Genomic DNA, 23,563 nt, shown 5'->3' on the forward strand with positions numbered 1-23,563 from the left:
GAGTTTTTTCTCAACGTTATTTGACATGACATACCCGTTATTGATCCACAATACATATTCTTCAATTGCGACTTTATAGATCTGTCAATAAATGTTAGTATCTTTGTTACCATTATTATTTTCATTATTGTTACTTTTATTTTTTCCCCAAGGTGGCGCTGGTCGAGCCCCATCTCCTGAAGCGCATGGGAGGGCACGCCAACATTATCAACCAATGACCACTCCTCACACCGTGAAGTAAATGTTCATTGGGTCCAAAAATTATGTTCCATAAACAAGCGCAATGAGCCAAGAATGACAGCCTTCTGCATTTGTCCGGCTAAGGGTCCAGCGTCAGTGCGGCAAGTCGACATAATCTGGGGATTCAACAGCAGGGAGGGCCCCGTTCCACCAAGAATTTCAAAAATGAAAAAAACATCTTGACAGTGTGGTGTGTGAAGTTCCAAGAGAAAATCTTGATATTTTGCTCGTTTTTTGTTTCTTTTCGAAAAATATCCAGCTGAAATCTCCACGACAAATATTGTCTTGCTCTGATGGTCGACAAAAACTTATTTAGTTGTATAAGGGTGAGGAGGAAAGCGAAGGTCAGACACTTTGATGAGCCCAGGCCTTCAATGTTGTTGGAAAAGAGTACCAACTCGGTGACAGAGTTGTGATCACTTCTCTCAGTGTCGAATACTAATCAAATATAATCAGCCGCTCTGGTAGTTGCCCCAAAGAGAAGGATATCCAAACCCCTGATGACTCCACAGGCTCCATCCAGTAAAATTCTGTGATGTAGACACTCCAAACTCAAAAGTCCATGGCCTACTTGTTGTCGTGGGCAGTACAATCGTAAAACGGACAATTTGTTATGCAAACTGTTATGGATATGCATTATTTCTTGGGTCTTTACGTCAAGTTGATACAGCACCCGTCGGGCCCATTTCACTACTCCAAACAATTTGAGTGAAATTGGAATGGCAAGCATATTCACAGCAGAAACTTTGTTCTTCCCCGACAATTTCGATGACCAGATCTGTAGGGGTTTGTGCTGATAGTTGCTGTGGAGATATTTTCTCACTACTGGTACCTCTTGTAAATTGTTTCACCTTGAGGTACGTATACGTCTCTCCGGCATCCAAATGATGCAGGATGCCCGTAGTATATACATCGTCTTCTTTTGAGATGAACCATTGCATATTTGCCTATTACGACATAGCATAGCTATGTGTGTACCCTCACACTACCCTCAAGGTGGTGTGAGGATGGTGATCCGTTTCTCCAAAGGCATAAAGTTCAAGACTATTCATATAAAACCAATGGGTGATGTCTTCGGTTTCTGGCGGTGCCTCAGTTATACCCTATAATATTTTTGAGCGCAACGGATGATGGTAATAGTGAGATGAAGAAAAGAAGGGGACTAAGGAAATTGCTCTGAAATACACCTCTTCTGAAAGTGACCCACCCATTTTGGGACTTTAGCCAAGGCATCTCAAGGCATCTCACTGTTTTGCTACGATACCTTGAGGTAATCGAATCAAGCCATATAGTTCATACTGTATAGGGTTTCGAGTTTCGGATCCTAGATGAAGCTGTTCATATACATACACTTCCTCATAATAATCACACTCTTATTGAGTATATAGCAGGAGCCACTATGCTTCAAATTATATGTGGCTATTCAAATTAGAGTTTATGCATGGGATGCAATGATAAGTGAGAGATAGAGAGTCGATTGAATTGTGATAAATTTGTTTATTTTCTGGTACTAATGAACAATAAGAAAGTATCGAACCTAGCTCGATTCTTTTTTTCATTTCCGTTAGTATTGAATTTTTGTTCAACTTTGCCGTTGAAACTTTCATTGTATTATCAGAATATGACTATAAAATGTTCATATTTTTTATACGGCTCTGATAATAAAAACAATGGTGACAATTCTTTCTCCACAACACGAAACATCGCTGTTTCTACTTGTCATAGTCTCATCAGTGGTGCTAGGCTAACCCACAAATGCTTTGAAGGACTGAATCGTCTTTTAAGTACAACTGAGTGTGAGTAACTTTGGACATTATTCTTCAAGAATACGCCATTCATGTGATTTACAGTAAATTCACAAATTACTCATCCAAGTAAAATCAAACTTTGATATCGACCATGGAATAATAACTTGCCCTTTTTCTTTCTCTGCGAGGCAACTAGATGAAACGGGGGCCTAAAATACAGTCGACGCGTCGTCGAAGCTAAGCTTTTCAAATGACTATCGTGGGGAGTTTATATTCAACAAGAAATTTTGAAGTTTTCTGTCTACCCCATGCTTAATTATACTGAGATTTGTCATTCTAGGATAACTGAGTCTAACAATGATATCATGGTGTAGCACAGCACCACTGATGAGGATTATGGTAGGCCGAAAAATTCTGAATAATGTTCAGAAAATCCACCAAAATGAAGAATACTAGCTTGGGCCGCAAATTTTAATACCGTTGATGAATTTATTCACGGTTAAAGAATGATACCAGTCCATTTTTTTAAAATAACTCGTATTTTTATGACAGCATGACTTGTGATTAAACATCGCGGACTGCTGAAATGTGAGCTGGACATGGAAGAGTTTTTGAGAATTTTACGATGTGAAAAATCTCACAGTAAATTTTAGATATTGTGGTATCAACGCATTTCAGGTAACTGATTATTTTTGAGAATTAGTTGTACTACATGAAGAATGTGAAAATTGCTCCTATTGGAGGGTCGTTCTGAAAAAATAAAAATGTATTCGATGAACATCAGACTACCGTAACTGTTAGGGATATCAAAGAAACTTTCTTGCACCATATAAAATACAAACATTGTTTGGTAATAGCGCAAAATTAGCGTGACTGGCGAAAAAAATTAGGTGAGGTTAGGTCTCCCAGCAAACCCCAACAGCCGTTGAAACAGCAACAAAACTATTTGCAAGTTTTTGTAACGAGAGAATGAATTTTTTATGCGAGCAAACACACTGCCATTTATCGCGTGTCTGTCCGTTTTTCGTAGCGAGGTGTAGATGTCACCTCAACTGATAGAAAAAGAACAAACAAAATGAGAGATTGAAATATTGGGAATTCAAACTAATCTTGAACAAACATCATTGATCAAAAAATAAACAGTAAACACAAATTGAGAATGCCTTAGATCTGATGACACTATATACAAATTTCATGATTATATTCCAATAGTACAATGTGTGTACAGTAAAAACAGTTACGTATTTAAAATTCAAGATTTGTTTTGAAATGATTGACAATGTTCCATGATGAATTTCACTAGTTCGGACTTTCATTGTCTGATATATAAAATGATTCGAAATCCATGAAACAACTAAAAAAAGGAGAATTAAAAATAAATAGCTGTAAATAACAATTATAATAAGCAAAAAAACCTGAAATGAAATAATAGTGAAATAATCACCTCCAAACAAACGTTGAATAACCGGTACGGACCCAGAACCAGCGACTTATTACAAGGATATGAGAAGACTATGGTCAAGCTTACAAAGGAAGAAACTCACCTAACTTTTCTGTGCAGAGCGGGAGACAACAATATCATCCCCAAAGGTTTTCTGCTGAAATCGCTAATCCAAGGAGAGGGAGAGCTAAACGCATATTGGAACGCGCCAGCCGAGCACTGATAAGGTCTCAAATCAATTATCACCGTTGGAAGAGGTCAACTTTGTTGCAGGATGTCACGGAACGATTTGAAGAAATAAGAAGAGAGACATTGGAAGATGATCATGGACCAATATTTGCCAAGATTGCAAGCACGTGCTTGAAGATCCGCCAAGACATGGAGAATACCCACAACATAAAGTGGGGGAAGTTAGTGAGGAAACAGACCGAAAACAGGACAACTATGAAGCCGCCAATGTCATCAACATGAGTTCCCGCCCGCTCACGGGAATAGAGGAATCCTTGTTGAGGAAAGGCCTAAATTTCGCCATTGCGCCAACATCTGTGCCCACTTTGGAGATAATTACTGCAGTGGAATCTACCAGTTCCCTTATTGACCAGACCGAGGCAGAAGAATTCAGATGGAAAATCAGAGAACAGCTGGATCGAGAACCAGTTCAAACATCTAACATCAGCAATGAAGAAAATAGAGCTCTGAACGGCCTACCGATCATCAGCTCTAGACATTCGGCTACTCAAAACTTGTCTAGATTTTTACTTCCCATAATACAACCATTACAAGGAAAAACATAGTCTTTTGTGAAGAATTCAAGACATTTTGTCGAACTGCTAGGGTCAATTGAAGTCACACAGGAAAATCAACTAATTAGTTTCGACGTGGAAAGCCTTTACACCAACGTTCCGGTCGAAGAAGCACTCCAAATCATACAGAGAAAGATATCCGAAGACGGGAACCTGGAAGAGAGAAGGAATCTACCTATAGAAGTAATTATGGAATTACGTGTACGAAACTGTGAAAGAAACTGTTATTTCCAATCGAAGGACGAATTCTTTACACAAGTTGAGGGACTGCCAATGGGATCACCACTTTCACCAGTCATAGCCAACATATATATGGAGTGGTTTGAAACTCTGACCATTGAAGAATACCACAAGGAACCTCGAGTCTGGTTGATATATGTTGATGACACCTTCATAATATGGAACCATGGGAATACTGAACTAGACGCCTTCCTGAAACACATCAACAGTATGAGACCTTACATCACTTTCACAATGGAGAAGGAAATCCACAACGAATTGCCATTCTTAGACGTTTTGGTGAAGAGGTCTGACACTGAGTGAAAAACATCTGTATACCGAAAACCCACTCACACGGGACAGTATCTGAACCACGAATTCAACCACCATCAATCAACTAAACAACTAAAAGAGGAATCATCAAGATTCTATTAGACCGTGCTTTCGGGCTCTGTAACACGAAGGAAGGTCTCTAGAAGAAACTAGACATCATCAAAAATCATCTTCAACGGAATGGCTACTCCAAAGCGATGGCAGAAAAGACTTTGGCTAAAAGACAGCAGGAGCCTAGCAAGGAAGAGAAGCCGTCACAAACACTGCTTGCACTTCCCTACATCAGAGGATTATCGGTGAGGAATAGGTTCCAAGAACAACATCAGAACCTGCTTCAGATCCATTAACACTATCCGCAGCAGCCTCACGAAAACCAGGCCACTAAACGCGAACTGCGATTTCAAGAATTGCATTTACCGGATACTCTGTGAGTGCGGAAAATACTATATTAGTGAAACTAAGAGGCTATTGAATGTTCGCTTTGCCGAGCACAAAAAACACACACAGCGAGAGGAAACCAGCAAATCAGGAATAGCAGACCATGTTTGGACCCATCAACATAATATCGAGTGGTTCCAAGCTGAGATCTTATACAGAGAGGAACATTGGTTCAGGAGAAAATTCTAGGAAGCCGCATACATGTTGTCAAACAACATATTCAGCCAAGTCAGCGTAGAAATACGCAAAATATGGAAACCCATCATCAGGCAAAAAATGGCCAACTCCCGCCAAACGGTCATCTCCCACTGAACCAGTGAAGCGAAAGAAATGGAAAGCGGGGATGAATGAAAGTACTTGAACGACCCATAAATAGTCATCTCTCGGAAAAATCAGTCCAGTCATCACCCGAAGACGATTGTGGATACTAACAATCGAGCTAACTTGGCTTGAAATCTCTTAACCTTTCATTTTCATCTTTATTTTCATTTTGTATTTCTTTATTTTAATTTTTTGTTGAATTGTTTTATTTTTACTTGTATTTTATTTCACTATTATTTCATATCAGGTTTTTTTGCTTATAATAATTGTTATTTACAGGTATTTATTTTTAATTTTTCTTTTTTTAGTTGTTTCAGGGATGTCAAATCATTTTATATATTGGACAATGGAAGTCCGAACTAGTAAAATTTAAAAATCAAGAGTTGAGGGTGCCTCCGAGTAAAAATTTTATGATGATATTCTGAAGAAAGTTCCGATAGCAAGCAAGATTTTCAGTATTTATGCATATTCGAATTCTCTCTGTAAAAATAGATTTTGAAAGATTTAGCTTCCAATATATTCAAATACCCCTGTATATAAAAATAATATCGTAAAATCTAGATTACTACCGAGCCTACCTGAAGAAGTTATTGTAAAGGGAAATACATGTTGCAGTTCTGTAAACTCTTTAGTGCAAATCTGTTATTCAACCAGTTTACCATGTCGATTGTCGAAATATTGATCATACTATTCAATCTTATGTTTAATGTACTTATTTATCACTTTTTCATTTCAGTTATTATTCGTGGGAAAAATTTCTATTTCTAATTTCGAACGTTTCATTACCGTTCAAAATTATTCAACTGAAATTGAAAGACGATCAAATGTGGAATTGTTTAGAATTCTGCACCAGAGTTCTGAACAGCATATACAGTGGCACCATTGAAGTGCGCACCATATGGGAAACTTTTTTTCGAAAAGTTTCAATGAAGTTTAACTTCGGCATTTGTTTGTGCTTTGAATTCAACTTGAAATGATGCGGCCAACTGCGAGCCACTGACGTTCAGTGTTTGTCAAATTCAACTTTTTTTTTGAAAAAAATTGAAAAAGTGCATTTCTAGATCGAATTTAACAAAAAGTTACTTGAAAAAGTTGTGTCTACGGCCATTTTATATCCATATGCCAAATTTTATGCAATTAGGATGAAGTTGACGTTTTGCTTATTTTTGACAGATATCCCCTTTATTTTTAAAAACAAGTTCGGTTAATTGTCATTAATTGATGTATACATAACAAACTCATCATGGAGTTTAACTTTTCTGATGAATTTTCACTTAGACGGACATTTTTAGAGAGAAATTAAAAATGTGCTTTAAAAATTTTAACATGACTGGTGCAAAGTTTCAATCACTTGGCTAATTTCTTAAACAAACGTCGGTACCTTCAATTTTGAAAAAGCAGACACAACTCAAAAACTGCAATAAGTAATAATCAAATTACTAGAGTTGAAATTACAATAAAATTTTAATATTCAGTATTTACAGATTATTTATAAACACTAACTAGGGCGCTAAGGATGCTTAATCACGTTGAATAAAATTTTTGAGTAGGTCTTGACAAACAAAATGCATGCTATGGTAGTGTCAAGTTGTTGATTTTTTTGTCAAATTTTTAACAGTTATTGTTTCAATAATGTTGTCTCTGCAGAAAATAATAGAAATAATTCAATATGTGGTGAGAATACACCATACCGGCAAGTAGCTAATATTTTTAATGAACGGCATCCAGGAAAAAATGTTCAACATACTACTGTGTCAAGGATAATGTCGAAATTCAGAGAAACAGGATCCGTAGCAAATCAATTTAAGAAAAAGCACACTCCAAGTAAATATGATGGGGAGGCCCAAATTAACATTTGTTTAAAAGTTATTGAACACGGGCAAACGAGCATAACCGATATTATAAAAAATACCGATTACAAGAGAAATAGAAAAATTTACAAATAGAAAAATTTTATTAAAGAATAAATTTTGGCCTTACAAGCCAAAATTATGGTGTGGGATACTTAACGACCAAATAATTGGGCCATTTTTCTTTAGGGAAAATTTATCATCCGTCGGTTATCTCAACCTTTTAAATAATGAGGTTAGTGAAGTTTAAGATAATATGCCTTCAAATATTAAATACGACCTATAGTATCAGCTTGATGGCGCACCAATATATCACACGGTTGCTGTAAAACAGTCCCTCCAACTAATGTTCAGAGGCAAAGTTATTGGACGTAACTGGGAACATTATTGGCCAGCTAGATCACCCGACTTGACGCCTTTAGACTTTTTCTTGTGGGGTTACCTGAAACAGAAAGTGTACCGAAGTAGACCATTTATTGACATACAACTTCTGGAAAATACCATTCGCGAGTGCTGTGCAAATATAAATCCCCGATTTATTAAAAATGCAGTTACAGATGTCAGTAGAAGGACCATAATTTGTATTGAACGTGAAAGACGACATACTGAAATGTAGGCTATAAGTGTTTGACAACCTCATTTAGATTAATAAGTAATTTTTTTTACCCATTTGTATTTTCTATAATACTATTGTTGTTTAAAATTTATAATAATGATAATAGTTCTATCAAAATTATTTGCATTTTTTTTAGTTGCGTCTGCTTTTTCGAAATCAAAGGTTTGTTTAAGAAAATAGCCAAGTGATTGAAACTTTGCACCAGTCATGTTAAAATTTTTATAGCAAATTTTTAATTTCTCTCTAAAAATGTCTGTATAAGTAAAAATGTATCAGAAAAGTTAAACTCAATGATGAGTTTGTTATGTATACATGAACTGATGACAATTAAAAGAACTTGTTTTCTAAAATAAAGGGGATATCTGTCAAAAATAAGAAAAACGTTAATTTTATCCTAGTTGCATAAAATTTGGCATACGGACATAAAATTGCCGTAGACACAACTTTTTCACGTAACATTTTGTTAAATTCGATCTAAAAATGCACTTTTTCAATCCTAAGAGAATAAAAAGTTGAATTTGACAAACACTGAACGTCAGTGGGTCGCAGTTGGCCGCATCATTTCAAGTTGAATTTAAAGCACAAACAAGTGCCGAAGTTAAACTTCATTGAAACTTTTCGAAAAAAAAGTTTCCCATATGGTGCGCACTTTAATGGTGACACTGTATGTTTATCAAATGGTGCAAATAAAAGTAATTTTATTATTTTATAAGGAAGGGACATAAACATAATAACTCCTTTCCGAAATGTTGGTTGTTGCAGTTTTGTCCGGTATTTTGTACACATATAATATGGATTCACTGCAAAAAGGAAAATTTTGGGGGAAAGTGGTGTAAGTACTTCCACCATCTAGGACTGGATATATGTAGAAAACTTATGTTTGAAAAGAATATGAATAATTATTGTAATGTGTGCAAATTCTTGAAAATTTGATATGGAATTCATGTTAAGATCCATGAACATAAAAATAACGTGTCTTTTTGCTCTGGGTCAATCTATTCATTCGCAATGAAGGTAGTGTATAGATATAAGGTATACAGTCAGAATTTTAAAGATGAATGAATATTTGTAACAAGTTCATGAACAATTGAAAAGTTATAATCGTCAATGAAAGAAATAATCGATTTGGTGAATAATTCAAATGGTTTATGAAGAGCAGGATAAACACAAACACGAGACAATGGTACATATAGCCGCCCCGACTCCGCACGGGTGCAATGCTAATACCAAATATACATATGAACACGTGCAATCGCTGCTAATCATAAAGTGCTATAGGGCGAAGCGCGCCTTCAACGCGCTTGTTACAGGCAGGCGCAATCGGCACCCAGCCGGTACTGCCGCAACCGCTTTGTGCCTGCATTTCAAATCTGTAATATTTTCAAAAATATTCATTTAAATAACATTCTGTAAAAGGCCATATTGATCTATAATAAATGCACAATGCTTTTGAAGTACTTATTTGGATAAGTAATGATGCTGTATTACTTGGCATTGCTTCGTAAAAAAGTAAGGAATAAAAAATTATTATTGTCTGATCTGAGCAAGTTCAAGAAAAAAAAAACCCTAACATTCAGCTGAAATTATGTAAATGCTCACCGTGTAGCAGAAAAAAAAAAGATGAATTTGTGCTAATTCTCGTTACACCGAAATTCTGGTACAACGCAGTGTATGCTTAAAACAAACAGTTAACATTAATGAACGAATGCAATAAACCTCTTCTGCTACGGGTTTTGTTCATTTTTTCTTGAATAAATCACGAGCTGGGATTGTACGGGCAATTGTGTTAATGGTGAAATATGAGAGAGCGGGAAAATTGCACTTAGAACCGTAAAACCGAAAATAAATGTTATCTTGAGTTGCAAAAACCGGCACAACAATTATGATCATGAATAATCATTGCCTATAGAGGTTAGCTTTCACTTTTCTATCATGCTTTGAATCTATTCTTCAAATATCACACGGTGAATTTCATAATTGAAAATAAAACATTTTCAATGCTTTAATTTTTTCCAAATCAACTACTTTGCTTTGCTTTGCTTTCCAAATCGACTACTTTGGTGAGATAAAGAAACAAGAAAAAGGGAAAGTAGATATCAGAACACGATATCAACTCATTTTATGAAAAATATTCCAAAAACCAATGAATTTGTACTAAATGAAATATGATTGAATAATTCACAGGGCTATTCTAGGCATGGCAATCTGATAAACGATAAGAGATAAAGATTTAAATTGTCAAGAAAGTAGACTATTGTTGGGTAATATCGAACGATAGACATAGCAGACTCTGGCGTTTTGGTTCCGGAGATGTTTCTTGAAAAATCCAGCAAGTACCTGAAATGTGTTGATATCACAAATTTCCAATAATTTCAGTGAGGTTTTCCTATGTTGCACAACTTCCAGTAGTGTGAGTAAAACAAACTTCAGACTTAATCCCCATTTCAGTTCCCGCGGTGTGTGAACTGGAATCAATGGGCAATACAAAATAGGCCCATTACTGGGCTTCCATTAATCAAAATATGGAACTGAATGTATATTTTCTAATACAAAGAAGTTCCTGAGAGAAGTTAAATACTCCAGACAACGATAATAAAATTTTTCAAGTTATTGAGACCGTTGTTAGCAACTATATCCACAAATATTGAAAAGGCTCCAACATCTTGGGCGTTCATCAATATAGCTTTCGGGAAGGAAGATCAACAGGCGACCTTCTATCATATGTGTCCTATATTTGGAATAACGCAATCGAGAAACATGGAGAATCAAGAGCTATTGCTCTTGATATTTCTAAGACCTTTGACCGTGTGTGGTATGAAGTTTTGCTGGCCAAACTTCGATGCTATATCTTGTTAAATCATTTTTGTGTATGGCTCTTCAGCTTACTGAAAGAACGTTCCCCGCAAGTGGCCATCGATGAATATCTTTCGAATACTTTCACCATCAACGCCTCTGTTCCACAGGGATCTATACTGTCTCCAACCCTCTTTTTATTGTATATCAACGAATTATTGGAGGGAATCAAGAATCCAATATATTGCTTCGCTGACGACAGCACACTTGTCTCGTCATTCCATTTGGGTTCTAGGACATCGGCTACGGAGGCACATCTTCACCGGCAGCAGGAGGTTGCATATCTTAATGCGGATCTAGAAGTGATTTCGAATTGGAGTGAAAGTAACCAGGTTCAATTCAATGCCACAAAAACCCACGCATCGGTTTTCTCCAAGAGGATAAATGTCTCCGAATTGGATTTAATAATTTTAGGTCAGACAATTCCGCTTTCTGCTTCGAAATCATGTCGCTGGAATTACAAAGGCTACTTCTCAAAAGCTAAGATTACTGTTGCAAACCAGAAAACGGTACACACCACAGCAATTTTTGATGCTTCATAAAGCTCAGATCAGACTTTCTTTGTAGTATTGTTTTCATGTATGGAGCTTTACCTAAAAACATACCCTGAAGTTGTTGAATTCCATCCAGAAAAGAGCCATCCGCCTCTAAAATACGCGACGGACTGTGGCTGCTCATCATTTTGAGATTCAACTCAATACACCTCGAACTTCACTGTTTAAAAACTCTTCCATCTGAAGAACTGCCTTCATGGGAAATAAATTTCCTGAGAAAGTTTTTCCAAATGGCTTGTAACAGTCGCCATGGGACGTCTTCGTAAGAGAAGCTGCCCATGCTTATACTCAGCCTAATACCACTGATAAGATTTATGGCAAATAGAAATAGCCATTGAAAAATATGTATTGGTATTTGATAAAAATGAGCTGGGGTTGATTTCGTTCTGTGAAGTATTCATCTTTACTAATCTAGTGTATATAAAAAGTTATTCGAAAAATTCATCAAAGTGAAGAAAACAAACCAAAACAGTATCTTCGGAACTAACAACTTCGTCTTATGAGACGAAGAATATTTTTATTGAAATAGGTAATCCTACTATACAATATTATATAAAACATATTACCAACATAGAAATTGAAAATAATTATATGAAAAAAAAAACTTAAAATGTAGATATAGTTCAGAATTGAAAATAAAAAGTTTTAGTTTGAAAAATAACGACATATGCCATTAAAAATACATTGCAATATAGGTGCAGCTCCAATAAAAAGATAAAAAGCAGAAAACAACATACAAATACTATATTTATTAATATTATCTTACCAAATATTATTCTATCTAGTATTGTGGATGGATTTCAATAACTGTTTTTTAAAAATACTTAATGATGGACTATATTTAATTTCATTTGATAATTCATTGTATGCATCAAACCCTTTGAAAAATAAACAATTCATGGCACTTCTCCTATTTGTTCTGTATGAATACAAATTAGTATGATTTCTCGTGGCATATTTGTCTAAACTTATATCATCAGTTTCTGGAATATGCAACTTCTTTAAGAAACTTCATTTGATCTTTGGATCAGAAAAGGTGAATTCATTTGAAGTTTGAGGTCAATACTGTCATTTCTTCATCATGAGTCGTATTTATGAAACTTATTGCATACAGCAAGAACCAAAATATTATATTATTCTTGAATTACGACGTGAAAGAATGTATTGCAACACTTTTTATGAAGAAATAATTGCTCCTTTGTAGGAAATTATCAGGGATGTTATGAAAATAATAATAATTAATTATTGAAACTACCGCTAGTATCGAATAATATCGAAAAGACTTCAATTTCACGATGATATGTATTCGAAATGTCAAAGTTGAGGGTGTCCCAACTCGGATGATACTCGGATGATACTCGGATGATTTTATGGTCATTTTCTAGTATTACAATGAAAAGAACTGTGACTTAATTATGATTCTACTGACTCTCTGTCGCTTTCCGTTTACGAAATCCTCATGCACAAATTCAAATTCAAATAGCCCCGTAGCTATAGCTGCCCTTGTGGTAGATTCAGTATTTTTCTCGTAAATACAAGATATATCGACCGAAAGCACAGATGTGTGGCTGAATTTGTGTTGTTTCCTGCAACCGAGTGTTGCCCATTCTTGCACTTGGCTGTATCGTTATCATGAGGCAAATGAGCCAGAAACCCGTGTTTGTGGTTTGCTGTTTTTTGGAGTGCTTTGTTCACAAGTTTTATTGTTTTAATTTATATCATATACACTCACGAAATCACCATCTGATGAAGATAATCGCAGACTGACAGCTGATTAGGTCTTTACGAGGAAAATAAAAGTATTCCATGCTTTGTCAACTATGAAGAGACTTATTCTTTGAGAGAAAATTCAGGCCACGATACAGAGCACATCCTCTATGCCTGAGCAGCCGTGAGTTTTCAGCGTTTGGCACAATCTCACTCTTCTCAGCTGACCTGGAAGTGAGGAAGTTAAGGAACTGGATTCAGAAGGTCGCAATTGAATAGATATAGACCACAATGAACCCACGCGAGTTGAAGTAGAGCGTCTAATAAATTCAATCACATACTCGTATTCCTTCAACGTATGCAGTGAAGCAAATAGTCCGTTGTTCAATCGTATTCACCATATACGACAGGATTGTCGTATCTGAAAATGTTTGCTTAATTCATTTTTGACGTTTCATTCATGATCACACACTCACTTTGGAATAACCGAAATGTTTGGTTAACAGTATAGTCGACTTCAATATTTAATAATACCTCCATAGTGATGATATTCAAAAGTTTTCGTCTCTTCTGTAACATATACATGCAAAAATAAATTTTCTACTAGTACAATCGATTTTTATTCATATTTTTTCATTTATCAAAGGCCTTATGTTTTGATACATTCGTCTCCTTTCAAGAAAAATATTATGAAATAGCTAATTTTAAGATTTGAAGACAGAATCAGATATTGGTCTTTGAAACATTAAGATGAGTACCTCATAAAATATCGCGCTTATTTGGTAGGTGTAAATTATTGAAAACGACAAGTTAGTAAAAGTTTTATCATTCTACGCTCGTTTGAAGGTCTTCATTACTGATTTTGATTTTTTCAGATTGTGGAAGGTACCAGAAAAATTCTATAAAAACTTTCAAAACTACCAATATATTGAGATTTCTTCTCAAATGAACGAAACCAGGGAATATAAAATGGTAGAGTATATTCAAGATATCATTCGTTTCTGTAGATTATAAAAAATGACATTTGAGCATTTTATTTTTTTTTGAAGCACGTCAGTTATAAAAATGTAAATTTATTCAGAAATGTATGTTTTACGGAACTAGATTTATTCATCATCCCCAACGTGGAGGTTAGAAACATCTAAAAAAATTGAAGAATATCCCTGTTTATAGTCGTAACTTTCACTGAAATGAATTAATTGTAATTTTTCACGATAATGTATCACAAGTGGAGTGGAATCATGAATATATAATGATTACAGTTCACAATCAGAATGAAAATCAGCATATGATCATTTTTAATACTTCCAGACTCTGGTTTATCAAAATGATCTTCTTTTATCATCATATACATTCTCCAAATAATAATTTCAAAAAGCAATATTGCCGCTAAAATTAATTGAACGACGTTTCCCACATCGAATGCCCTGTTGTAATTGTATAAGGCGCTCCATTTTAATCCTGGCGGCTCAAGATAGCTCTAATTCGGTCGAAAGTTGAGGAAATTTCATTGTTAATCCTGCCATGATTCATATTCTGAGAGTGTTACTTTCGACGTGAATTATATTAGTAGAATAAGATGCGGATAGCCCGATTCCTCTCCACTTCAAAGCAATTGGGAAATGAACGAGGGTTATTATTAAAGTGAATGGTACTTGCAGATTGGAACTTTAAAGTGATATCTATAATTCTTGGGAGACTGAAACCAAATCATGAATGGAATCAGTTCAGAAAATAATGAAAATTTCACCTACCATCCAGTGTATGACTTGATGAAAAACCGTAATGAAGTATTCAAATGAAATTGAAATGGTTTGAGGATATTGAAATTGTAGATAAAACAGTTTCAATCAATTAATCCATTTTTACTATCAGTTTATGAAACTCTAAACTTAATTTATTGTATACCATCCTCCGACTGCAATGGGCAATCTATTGGATGAACAACAAGAACATCAAAAGATAGAATAAATTCCCATAAAAGTGATTGTAGATGAAGATCATGAATATAAAGAAGGTCATTTTATGAATTTTAATGCCACACAATTATTGACAACAAAACATAATAAATACAAAATATTCTTCTTAGAGATGGTCTTCATATCACAATCACCTTCATGTTATAATGAGAAAACTGATATCAATCATATATATTCCTACCTTTTTGCATTTGGATCAAAGAAAATATGGAACAAGTCCAAACCATACTATTACCCTGTCAATTGTCCGGAAGTATATTTTCAACGTTGGTACAAACAATATTTGAATTGAAGAAATTACACTTCACATCGTGAATCCCATTCAACACAATAAAATCAATGAAATTCGAAAAAGAGTTAGGAAACCTGTCAGTTTCTTTTCCAATGGATGATCGATAAATAGTTTCCAACTTCGTGTTCTGTGATACTGATTTTTCGGTTGCCCCAACTAGGTGTGTTGGCACCAATGGTTATTTGACCTTGAGAAATTATAACCATTAACTCCAATCTGGAATATTCTCGTTATACCGTTATGTGTTTTCAACAATCAGAACTTTCATTTTGATTATTGACTGTATCTGTAGGGTAGGAAGGGTGAGTGTAGGCCCACAGCAATTAGGCCACATGTGACCCATTGTACATCCTCCTGAGGAATGATCCTCCTAGGTCATCGTCCATCCTTTCCTTTCCTTGAAGGTGAACAGGTCACTAGAGGACATCTCCTTTATATCGGCAGGTGTGGGCCAAGATTTGCTGAACACTCACTCTCTTATTGACGATAACTCCGGACACTCGCAGAGGACATGCCTGACAGTTTAATTTCCCTGTTCATACATCCTGCAGCCAGGTGTGTCCACTAGCCCCATATTATGGATGTAGACAGTGGCCAGTAAGAAATCCTACTGTTAAGCCGAGATTTTTCCAGGTGGCGCCAGATATTTCTTCGGTGCCAGCTTCCCAGGGTCGCCCAGGGTGATCCTGGCAAGATTGCATCCTTTGATTTCATCCCATCTCTTTACAGATTGAGCATGGGTGTAACGTTTGGCTAGTTCCGCAATTGTCAGTCATCAGGCCGTAGGTGCCACTGAGTCATAAAATTCTCAGTCCAGCCGCTTCCTTGGTTAAAGGGTCGGCAATGCGATTACCTTAACTCCTGTCGTGCCCTTTAATCCACCTCAGGATAATGTTATCATCTATCGAGGTTTTGGCCAAATCTTGGTGGCACTCTAGTACTAGCCCTGAGGTAACACGTTGTCTGTTCAAGGCTAAAAGGGCTTGTCTGCTATCAGTGCAGATTGTAATGTTTTTGTCAGAAATTCCTATCCTGGTTATTTCTTTTGTGGCGATTGAAATACCAGCCAGTTCTGCTTGAACCACGCTGTTATTTTTTCCCATTCCCCACTCAACCCTTAATATTAATGATCTGGAGTACACTGCACATCCTGACCCTTCTTTGGTTTTTGAGCTGTCTGTATATATGCGTATTGCATATATATCTGTTTAAAAAATCTGTTTTTCCGTTAACCAGCTGTCGCACCCCTACGAACGACAACCCTCAGAAGTCGAAACTTGTGCGAGCTAAGGATTAACGAGGTCTTACCTTTTAACGTGTGATTCCTAACACGGGTTGGACGATAGCAAGTGAAGATCGATCGTTCAGACTAGGGCTTGAACCACCGACCAACACGGCAGTCAATTCGAGTGAGTGAACAAAGCACCCATGCCGAACCGCTTGGCTATCGACCGACCTCTATATATTTAGTTTCATTTGTATTTTGTAGGGTTTATTATTCCTACTTCAAGGTTTATACCAGCCGTGCGCAATCGTAACATGGCCATTAACGACACCTCCTTAACGTACAGGTCCAGAGGGGTCTTACCAGTAATTATTTCTATTGCCGCGGTTGGTATTGGTATCATGGCTGCTGTGATGTTTAAACAAGCCAATCGCTGTATTTGATATAATTTTTGGATGGTCATTGCTTGTAGAACATTTGGAAACAACCTCACGGACAATATACGTAGCTTTATCATAACTTAAGCGCTATGTCAACAGAACATCTTTATTTTTGTAGTTTCCCTGATGATGACAATAAAACGTATCAAAATATCGATATGAATGTCCTAAGAGTCTCTATTGCATGCTGCATAGCAGTAATTTTTTCATTTATAATTAGAATTTAATTTTTTTATTTCAGTTTCTGTTTTTGGAACTCCGATATATGAGTAACATTTAATCAATCGCACACCATGACACTTACCCAGAAGATATATCTTCTTTGCTCGGAGTTTTACTGCTTGGATACCTTCTTTTGGGGCTGTTCTCGTCCCTGTGGACAGTTGTGTGATAGGGATAAAGGCAGGTTGAAGGCTGTCTTTTTTTCATTACGAAGCGACTGGATAAAAATTTACTGTAAAAATATATCGATATTAGTTGTATGAATATTTGTATGTACAGAGAGTTATGTAAGAAATGAAATATATGTTTTTCTATATGTGCTCCATATGATAAATATATACTCATTCCAACAAATCACTTGTATATGTGAACACTTGAATGACGACAATTATGAATATTACGATATCATTTTTGATTGGGCAAAACTCTCTCTTTCTGGGTATATCTCGAGAGATCAGGAAAAATCAGTTCGGTAATTATGACGGTGGAAGCGAATATTTACAACCAATTCACGAAGGTCAGTTTTTTGTTGTTTGGTTTCATTTAGATGACTACAAAACTATGACCTGACTGTATTCAATTATATACTTATAATGATATCTGGGTACTATTACAGGAATTATTCATCCAAAAAGAAATTACAGCTGTCATGATTCTGTCGAATATAAATTTTCTTCGAAAAATCGATACGAAATGGATTATTAGTGAAATATTGATTTGTTTTCGGTTTTCCAGATAGAAAACGATACATCTCACTAGATTTTGTCAGTAGCTCCCCGATGTAAAGAGGTTCAACTTTGGGCAAGTAGCTATCAATCTGGCAATGAAGTGTCACTTGAAAGTTCATTAAGTATCAGCCAATCCCATTACATATCCTGAGAAAACCCCTTCTGGTTTTCTGGCCTTTCGATTCTATATACTAACTTATTCTAGAATGTGCCTCAATGACTAGAAATATTCGGTTTTTCAATGAGTGTATCAGAAATGAAATAAACTCTAAAATTCACCATGCTGAAGACAGAAAACAGAGACATATTAGTTAAGGAACGAGTTGATCATGAAAGAAATTGATAATGGAGATAGAAAATTTCAATATTGCAAGAGGGATATATTGAATGTCTACCTCAAGTTAATAAAACACACATTCCGACGTTTCTGAAAAATTCAATGGCATTATTCATAAAAAAATACTGAGACATAAGAAAAGACTTGAACAATTAATTTACTTCAGACCCCCTTAGATACGAAAATGAGTCCAAAGTAAGGAAAACTATTCTCGAACCATGAATTTTTCGATAGGTTTTTGAATCCAACCGACACTGTTCACACAAGATGAAATTCAATTATTGGAAAAAGGGCTAAATGTATTGAATCTTTTGGAGCCTCTGGAGACACCCTACATTTTGTTTTATGAGAGAGTGGACATTGGCAGATCAAGATCTTCAGATGATGTGGTGCTGCAGGTTTTTCTGCAGCTGAAAAAGCAAATGCGCCACTGGAATCAATGAAGTCGCCCCGGAGTGCCAATTAATTTCTATTTTTGTTTTTATTTTTATCGTTGTTTCATAATTTCACAAATCAATGAATATACTGATGATATCAATATTCATAACAATTTAATAATAATTCAGCAAGCATAGACTGTTTGGATATGCTGATGATTCAAATCTTGTCTCACCTCTTGACTGCCATATGAATTTGGAAAGTAATATATTGAATGTTGTTTCTACATCTGATTAAAAAAATCTGTTTTTTCGTTAATCAGCTGTCACCCCCATACGAACGACAACTCTCAGAAGTTGAGAAATTTGTGCGAGCTAAGGATTAACGAGGTCTTACCTTTTAACGTGTGATTCCTAACATTCTCAACATATTTCAATAAAAAGAAATTCAATTTGAATACAGCCGAAACTAATTGTATAGTCTTCAGAACAGTTGATAACTTCATCAATGTTCCAGAGTTTCTGAACATGGGCCTTGAAAAGTTATATTTTTCATCATGTAAAAAAAAGTCAGGGGTCTATCTGGACGACAAATTAACTTCGACGAGCACATTGCTAGCAAGTATTATGCAATAAAAGTTTCAAGAAGTCATTTGAATACAGATGCACTAAAAACGGCATATTATGGAACTATGTTTCCTTTCCTTAAATACGGAGTTGTGTTCTGAGATGGCAGTTCTCACTTGGATCGCATTTTCATTATGCAAAAACGTATAATAATGAAGACTATGCTGAACATAAACTCCACAAACTCTTGTAATATTTTTAAAAGTATTCAATTACTTAGTACATATGAGATTTATATTGATGTTTGTGATATTTTCTTGCATGACAATTAAAAAAATTATCATTAATGAAAATATTTACGAGCACTTTACTAGGCATAACTTGAACCTCATTTTTCCTAAGCATAGACTAAGAAATACAGAAAAAGGTCCAAGCTATATGACCATCAAATTGTAGAATAATATAACACTGACAATCAGAAAAGAAGCCAGACGGCATACTTTTAAGAATCTAGTTTTCTACTTGTTGTCTAACATGGAACCATATTCGATGCAAGACATTTTTATGTCAATTTCATGACACTTTTAGAATACACTAGAAGGATAGATACTAGTATTGGTTGTCAAAATTTCCATAATCCTCACAACTTGTTTGATTGAAGACCTATTTATTTTGTAGAGATTCATATTGAATATAGGATGATTTCTACTGTGTTTTTTATTTGTTGTGACCGATTTTGGTTTGTTAAACCATTTTCTAGTAAACTGACGCATTTTGACAAACAAGTCTTTAAATATATGATGGTATAGTCAAGCTTTTGGTACCTGAAATAGGTACCTGTAATAAAAAATGTTACCTGAATTATCAATACCAAAACAATAACTATTCAACATTTATAATATACCATAATTATCGACTATAGACAAAAACCCTTCTTGTATGATTTCCCCAACTACCAATGGATCCTAAAGTAGTTGTCAAAATTCACAAATTCAAATGGGGAGAGCTGCATAGTTCTACTTAGTCATTGGAGTTTTTGAAATTGGAGTTTTCATACAATTTATTCATTTCTAATGCTTCCAACAAATTTATATCCCTTCCTTTGTTGCCATCATGAAAAATTTTCATGTTTTCTTTATACAGGGTGTTCCTTAAACACATGCTAATATTTGAGGAGGTAATTCTTAGACCCATTTTAAGGAAAAAATGTCCTATGGACGTATGTCCTAAACGCCTTAACTTTTGAGATACAGGGTGGCAAAGTTTTCAAAAATAATCAGTTTTTTAATAATAACTGAAATAATTTTGTAGACATCTTTGGCATATTTGGTACATATGTTCCATGCCTCAAGGCGCATTTTCTGATGTACAATTTTCTTAATTTTCTCTGCCAGTGGCGTACGTACGAGTTTTGAAATGTATATTTTTGGCGAAAAAAATACTACGCCACTGCTTTATCTTGAATTAAAAATCATTTTTAAAATCTCCATATATTTTTGAGCACATTTGATTTGCTGGGTTTTCTTTGTCAGACGCATGGTTTTCGCTCAAAAAATTAAAAATCGCTCTACTTAAGGATAAATTCCTTAAAAATCTGATGCGGTATCGTGCATCGACTGAAAGCAAACTAAGAGATCAGATTTGTTGCAAAATAATTGAGGATCTAAAAGGTATTTGTTTGTTGTCAGATGCACTGTTCTCAATTAAAATTACGTCATAACGCAGCACCGCTTAATAATTTTTGAAAACATAAATTTAGTTATCCTGGAATAAATGACGTGTAGGAGAATTTATTTACTGCACCTCTTGGAAATATGGAGTTTGTCGATATGTGATTTCTTTTAAAGATTAAAAGCAGAAAAAACAGCGTACCCACCATAGCAATAAAAAATTCTCTGTATGTACAAACGTCAGTAGCTAATATTGATGTTGGTTTAAAGTAAGGTGTTGGTGTTAAAAACTGTCACAGCGCGTTTTGATTGATTTTGAAGTGTTATTGAAGTTATTTTGGTAGTCCGCTGTTTTTCTGAATATAAGTAAATATGGTAAATTATACGAATTCGGAAATGGCGCAAATGCATTACGTATATGGCCTTGCCGATGTAATGCAACAGAAGCCAGGCGCATTTATCAGGAAAGATATCCTAATCGTGCCTTACCAGATAGCCGAACCTTTTCAAATATTCATCGTCGACTTGGGGAAACTGGTAGTTTCAAGAAAGGGACTCCGGAAGGTAGACCTCGTATAGTAAGAACTGCTGCAAGAAATTGAGGAACATCCTGAGACGAGTACGAGGAAGATCGCTAGAACTCTGGATATTTGTCATCAAATTGTTTGGCGTATTTTGATTGATTTTTTGTTATACCCATACAATATTTCAAGAGTGCAGGCATTACTCCCCAGAGATTTTCCACAGCGTGTGAACTTCAGTCAGTGGTATCTACAAAGTATTGCACTAAATCCGCAGTTTGAGACACAAATTTTGTTCTCAGACGAAGCAAATTGTTTTCGGAATGCCATTCAAAATTTCCATAACAATCATGTGTGCGCTGAAGAAAATCCCCATGCAATAACCGAAACCCATTTCCAACACCAATTTTCGGTTAATGTATGGGCAGGAATTATAGGTGATCATCTAATAGGCCCATTTCTTCTACCAGGACGCCTTGGTGGTCGTTCTTATTTACACTTTCTCGAAGAAGACTTACCTGGGTTATTGGAAGATGTGCCACTTGCGTTAAGGAATCGAATATGGTACATGCACGATGGCGCCCCTGCTCATTTCAGTGTGATTGTCCGAAACCATTTAAATACAGTATATCCTAATCGTTGGATAGGTCGCGGAGGACCTCAGCAATGGCCAGCAAGATCCCCCGATCTCAACAGTTTAGATTTTTTCATGGGGTCACCTTAAAACTCTTGTGTATAAAACTCCCGTTAATACTTTAGAAGATTTAAGAGAGCGAATAGTTGCCTCGTGTGAAACTATACGAAATACGCCGGGAATATTTGAACGGGTGCGTAATTCCATGCGTAGAAGGGCGGAAGCATGCATACTAAGTGCAGGTGGCCACTTCCAACAATTTTTATAATCAGTTTTGGTATTATTACTAATTAACAAATTTGTGCTATTCGTTTAGACTTACTGTCACAAAATAAAATAAAACTCGTTTTTTTTTGCAGATTATGTTTTCAAATATTATTAGGGAATTGGTAATGCGTTATGAAGAAATTTGCAGATTCTCATTCATTTTAGAATTGATCTAATTTCTTAATTTGCTTTCTGTCGATTTTTGTTTTTTTGAGTGAAAATCATGCGTCGGACAAAGAAATACCAGGAGATCAAATTTTCTCAAAAATAAATGAGGATTTAAAAAATGATTTTATTTTGAAAAGAAAGCATTGGCGTAGTACTTTTTCCCCAAAAATATTCAATGCGAAACCCGTAGGGATGCCACTGTTTGAAAAAATACAAATTTGTGTACATCAGAAAATGCGCCTTGAGGCATGGAACATATGTACCAAATATGCCAAAGATGTCTACAAAATTATCTCAGTTATTATTAAAAAACTGATTATTTTTGAAAACTTTGCCACCCTGTATCTCAAAAGTTAAGGCGTTTAGGACATACGTCCATGAGAAGTTTTTTTCTTAAAATGGGTCTAAGAATTACCTCCTTGAATAATAGCATGTGTTTAGGGAACACCCTGTAGATTGTATTGTTTGTTTCTTGTAGAAGTCCATATATGGCTGATTTTTTTTCTGGACATCTAGTCTGTTACACTGGTATAGGTAGGCAGTTGAGCAAGTTTGTGGAATTTATTAATTCCATTCACCAATCAATTGAATTCACCACTGAAAGGTGGATGAATGATTCAATGAATTTTCTAGACGTGATTATTTTCAAAATTAATAGTAAAAATGATTTTTTAATTTTCCACAAACCATCTGAGATGGACACTGTCGTACATGATTCTTCGACACATTTCCATCAACATAAAGTAGCAACGTTCAAAATTATGCCTCACAAACTATTGATTATTCTACTGTCAGGAAGTAATTTCCAGAAGAAAAACCTATGAAACTAATTGCTGTCAACAAAGGTTACAAGGTAGTTATTATCGATTCCATTCTTTCCAAGAACATCAATCAAAATGAAAATAAGCGTCATAGGACGTTGAGGTACTTTGGTTGACCCATCAATGACATTGCTCGTTTTTTGTAAAGTAAAGAGTTAAACAAATAACAGTTGAAAATTCATTGAATACAAT

The 23,563-nt window shown here is 35.4% G+C and overlaps 1 protein-coding gene across 1 annotated transcript in view; it reads right to left on the reverse strand.

The window, feature by feature from the left end:
* The window catches only part of nAChRalpha4 (nicotinic Acetylcholine Receptor alpha4), a 700,819-nt gene that overhangs the window by 22,137 nt on the left and 655,119 nt on the right, over window positions 1-23,563 (reverse strand). The window contains exon 9 of the mRNA XM_074173005.1: window positions 17,364-17,513. Within this exon, the coding sequence (XP_074029106.1) occupies window positions 17,364-17,513 (150 nt within the window). The remainder of the gene's footprint in view (window positions 1-17,363; window positions 17,514-23,563) is intronic.

The sequence above is a fragment of the Leptinotarsa decemlineata genome, unplaced genomic scaffold, assembly GCF_025532065.1.
Source record: "Leptinotarsa decemlineata unplaced genomic scaffold, Ldec_3_MD MMD2_tig00000199_RagTag_RagTag, whole genome shotgun sequence".
NCBI classification, from domain to species: Eukaryota; Metazoa; Arthropoda; class Insecta; order Coleoptera; family Chrysomelidae; genus Leptinotarsa; species Leptinotarsa decemlineata.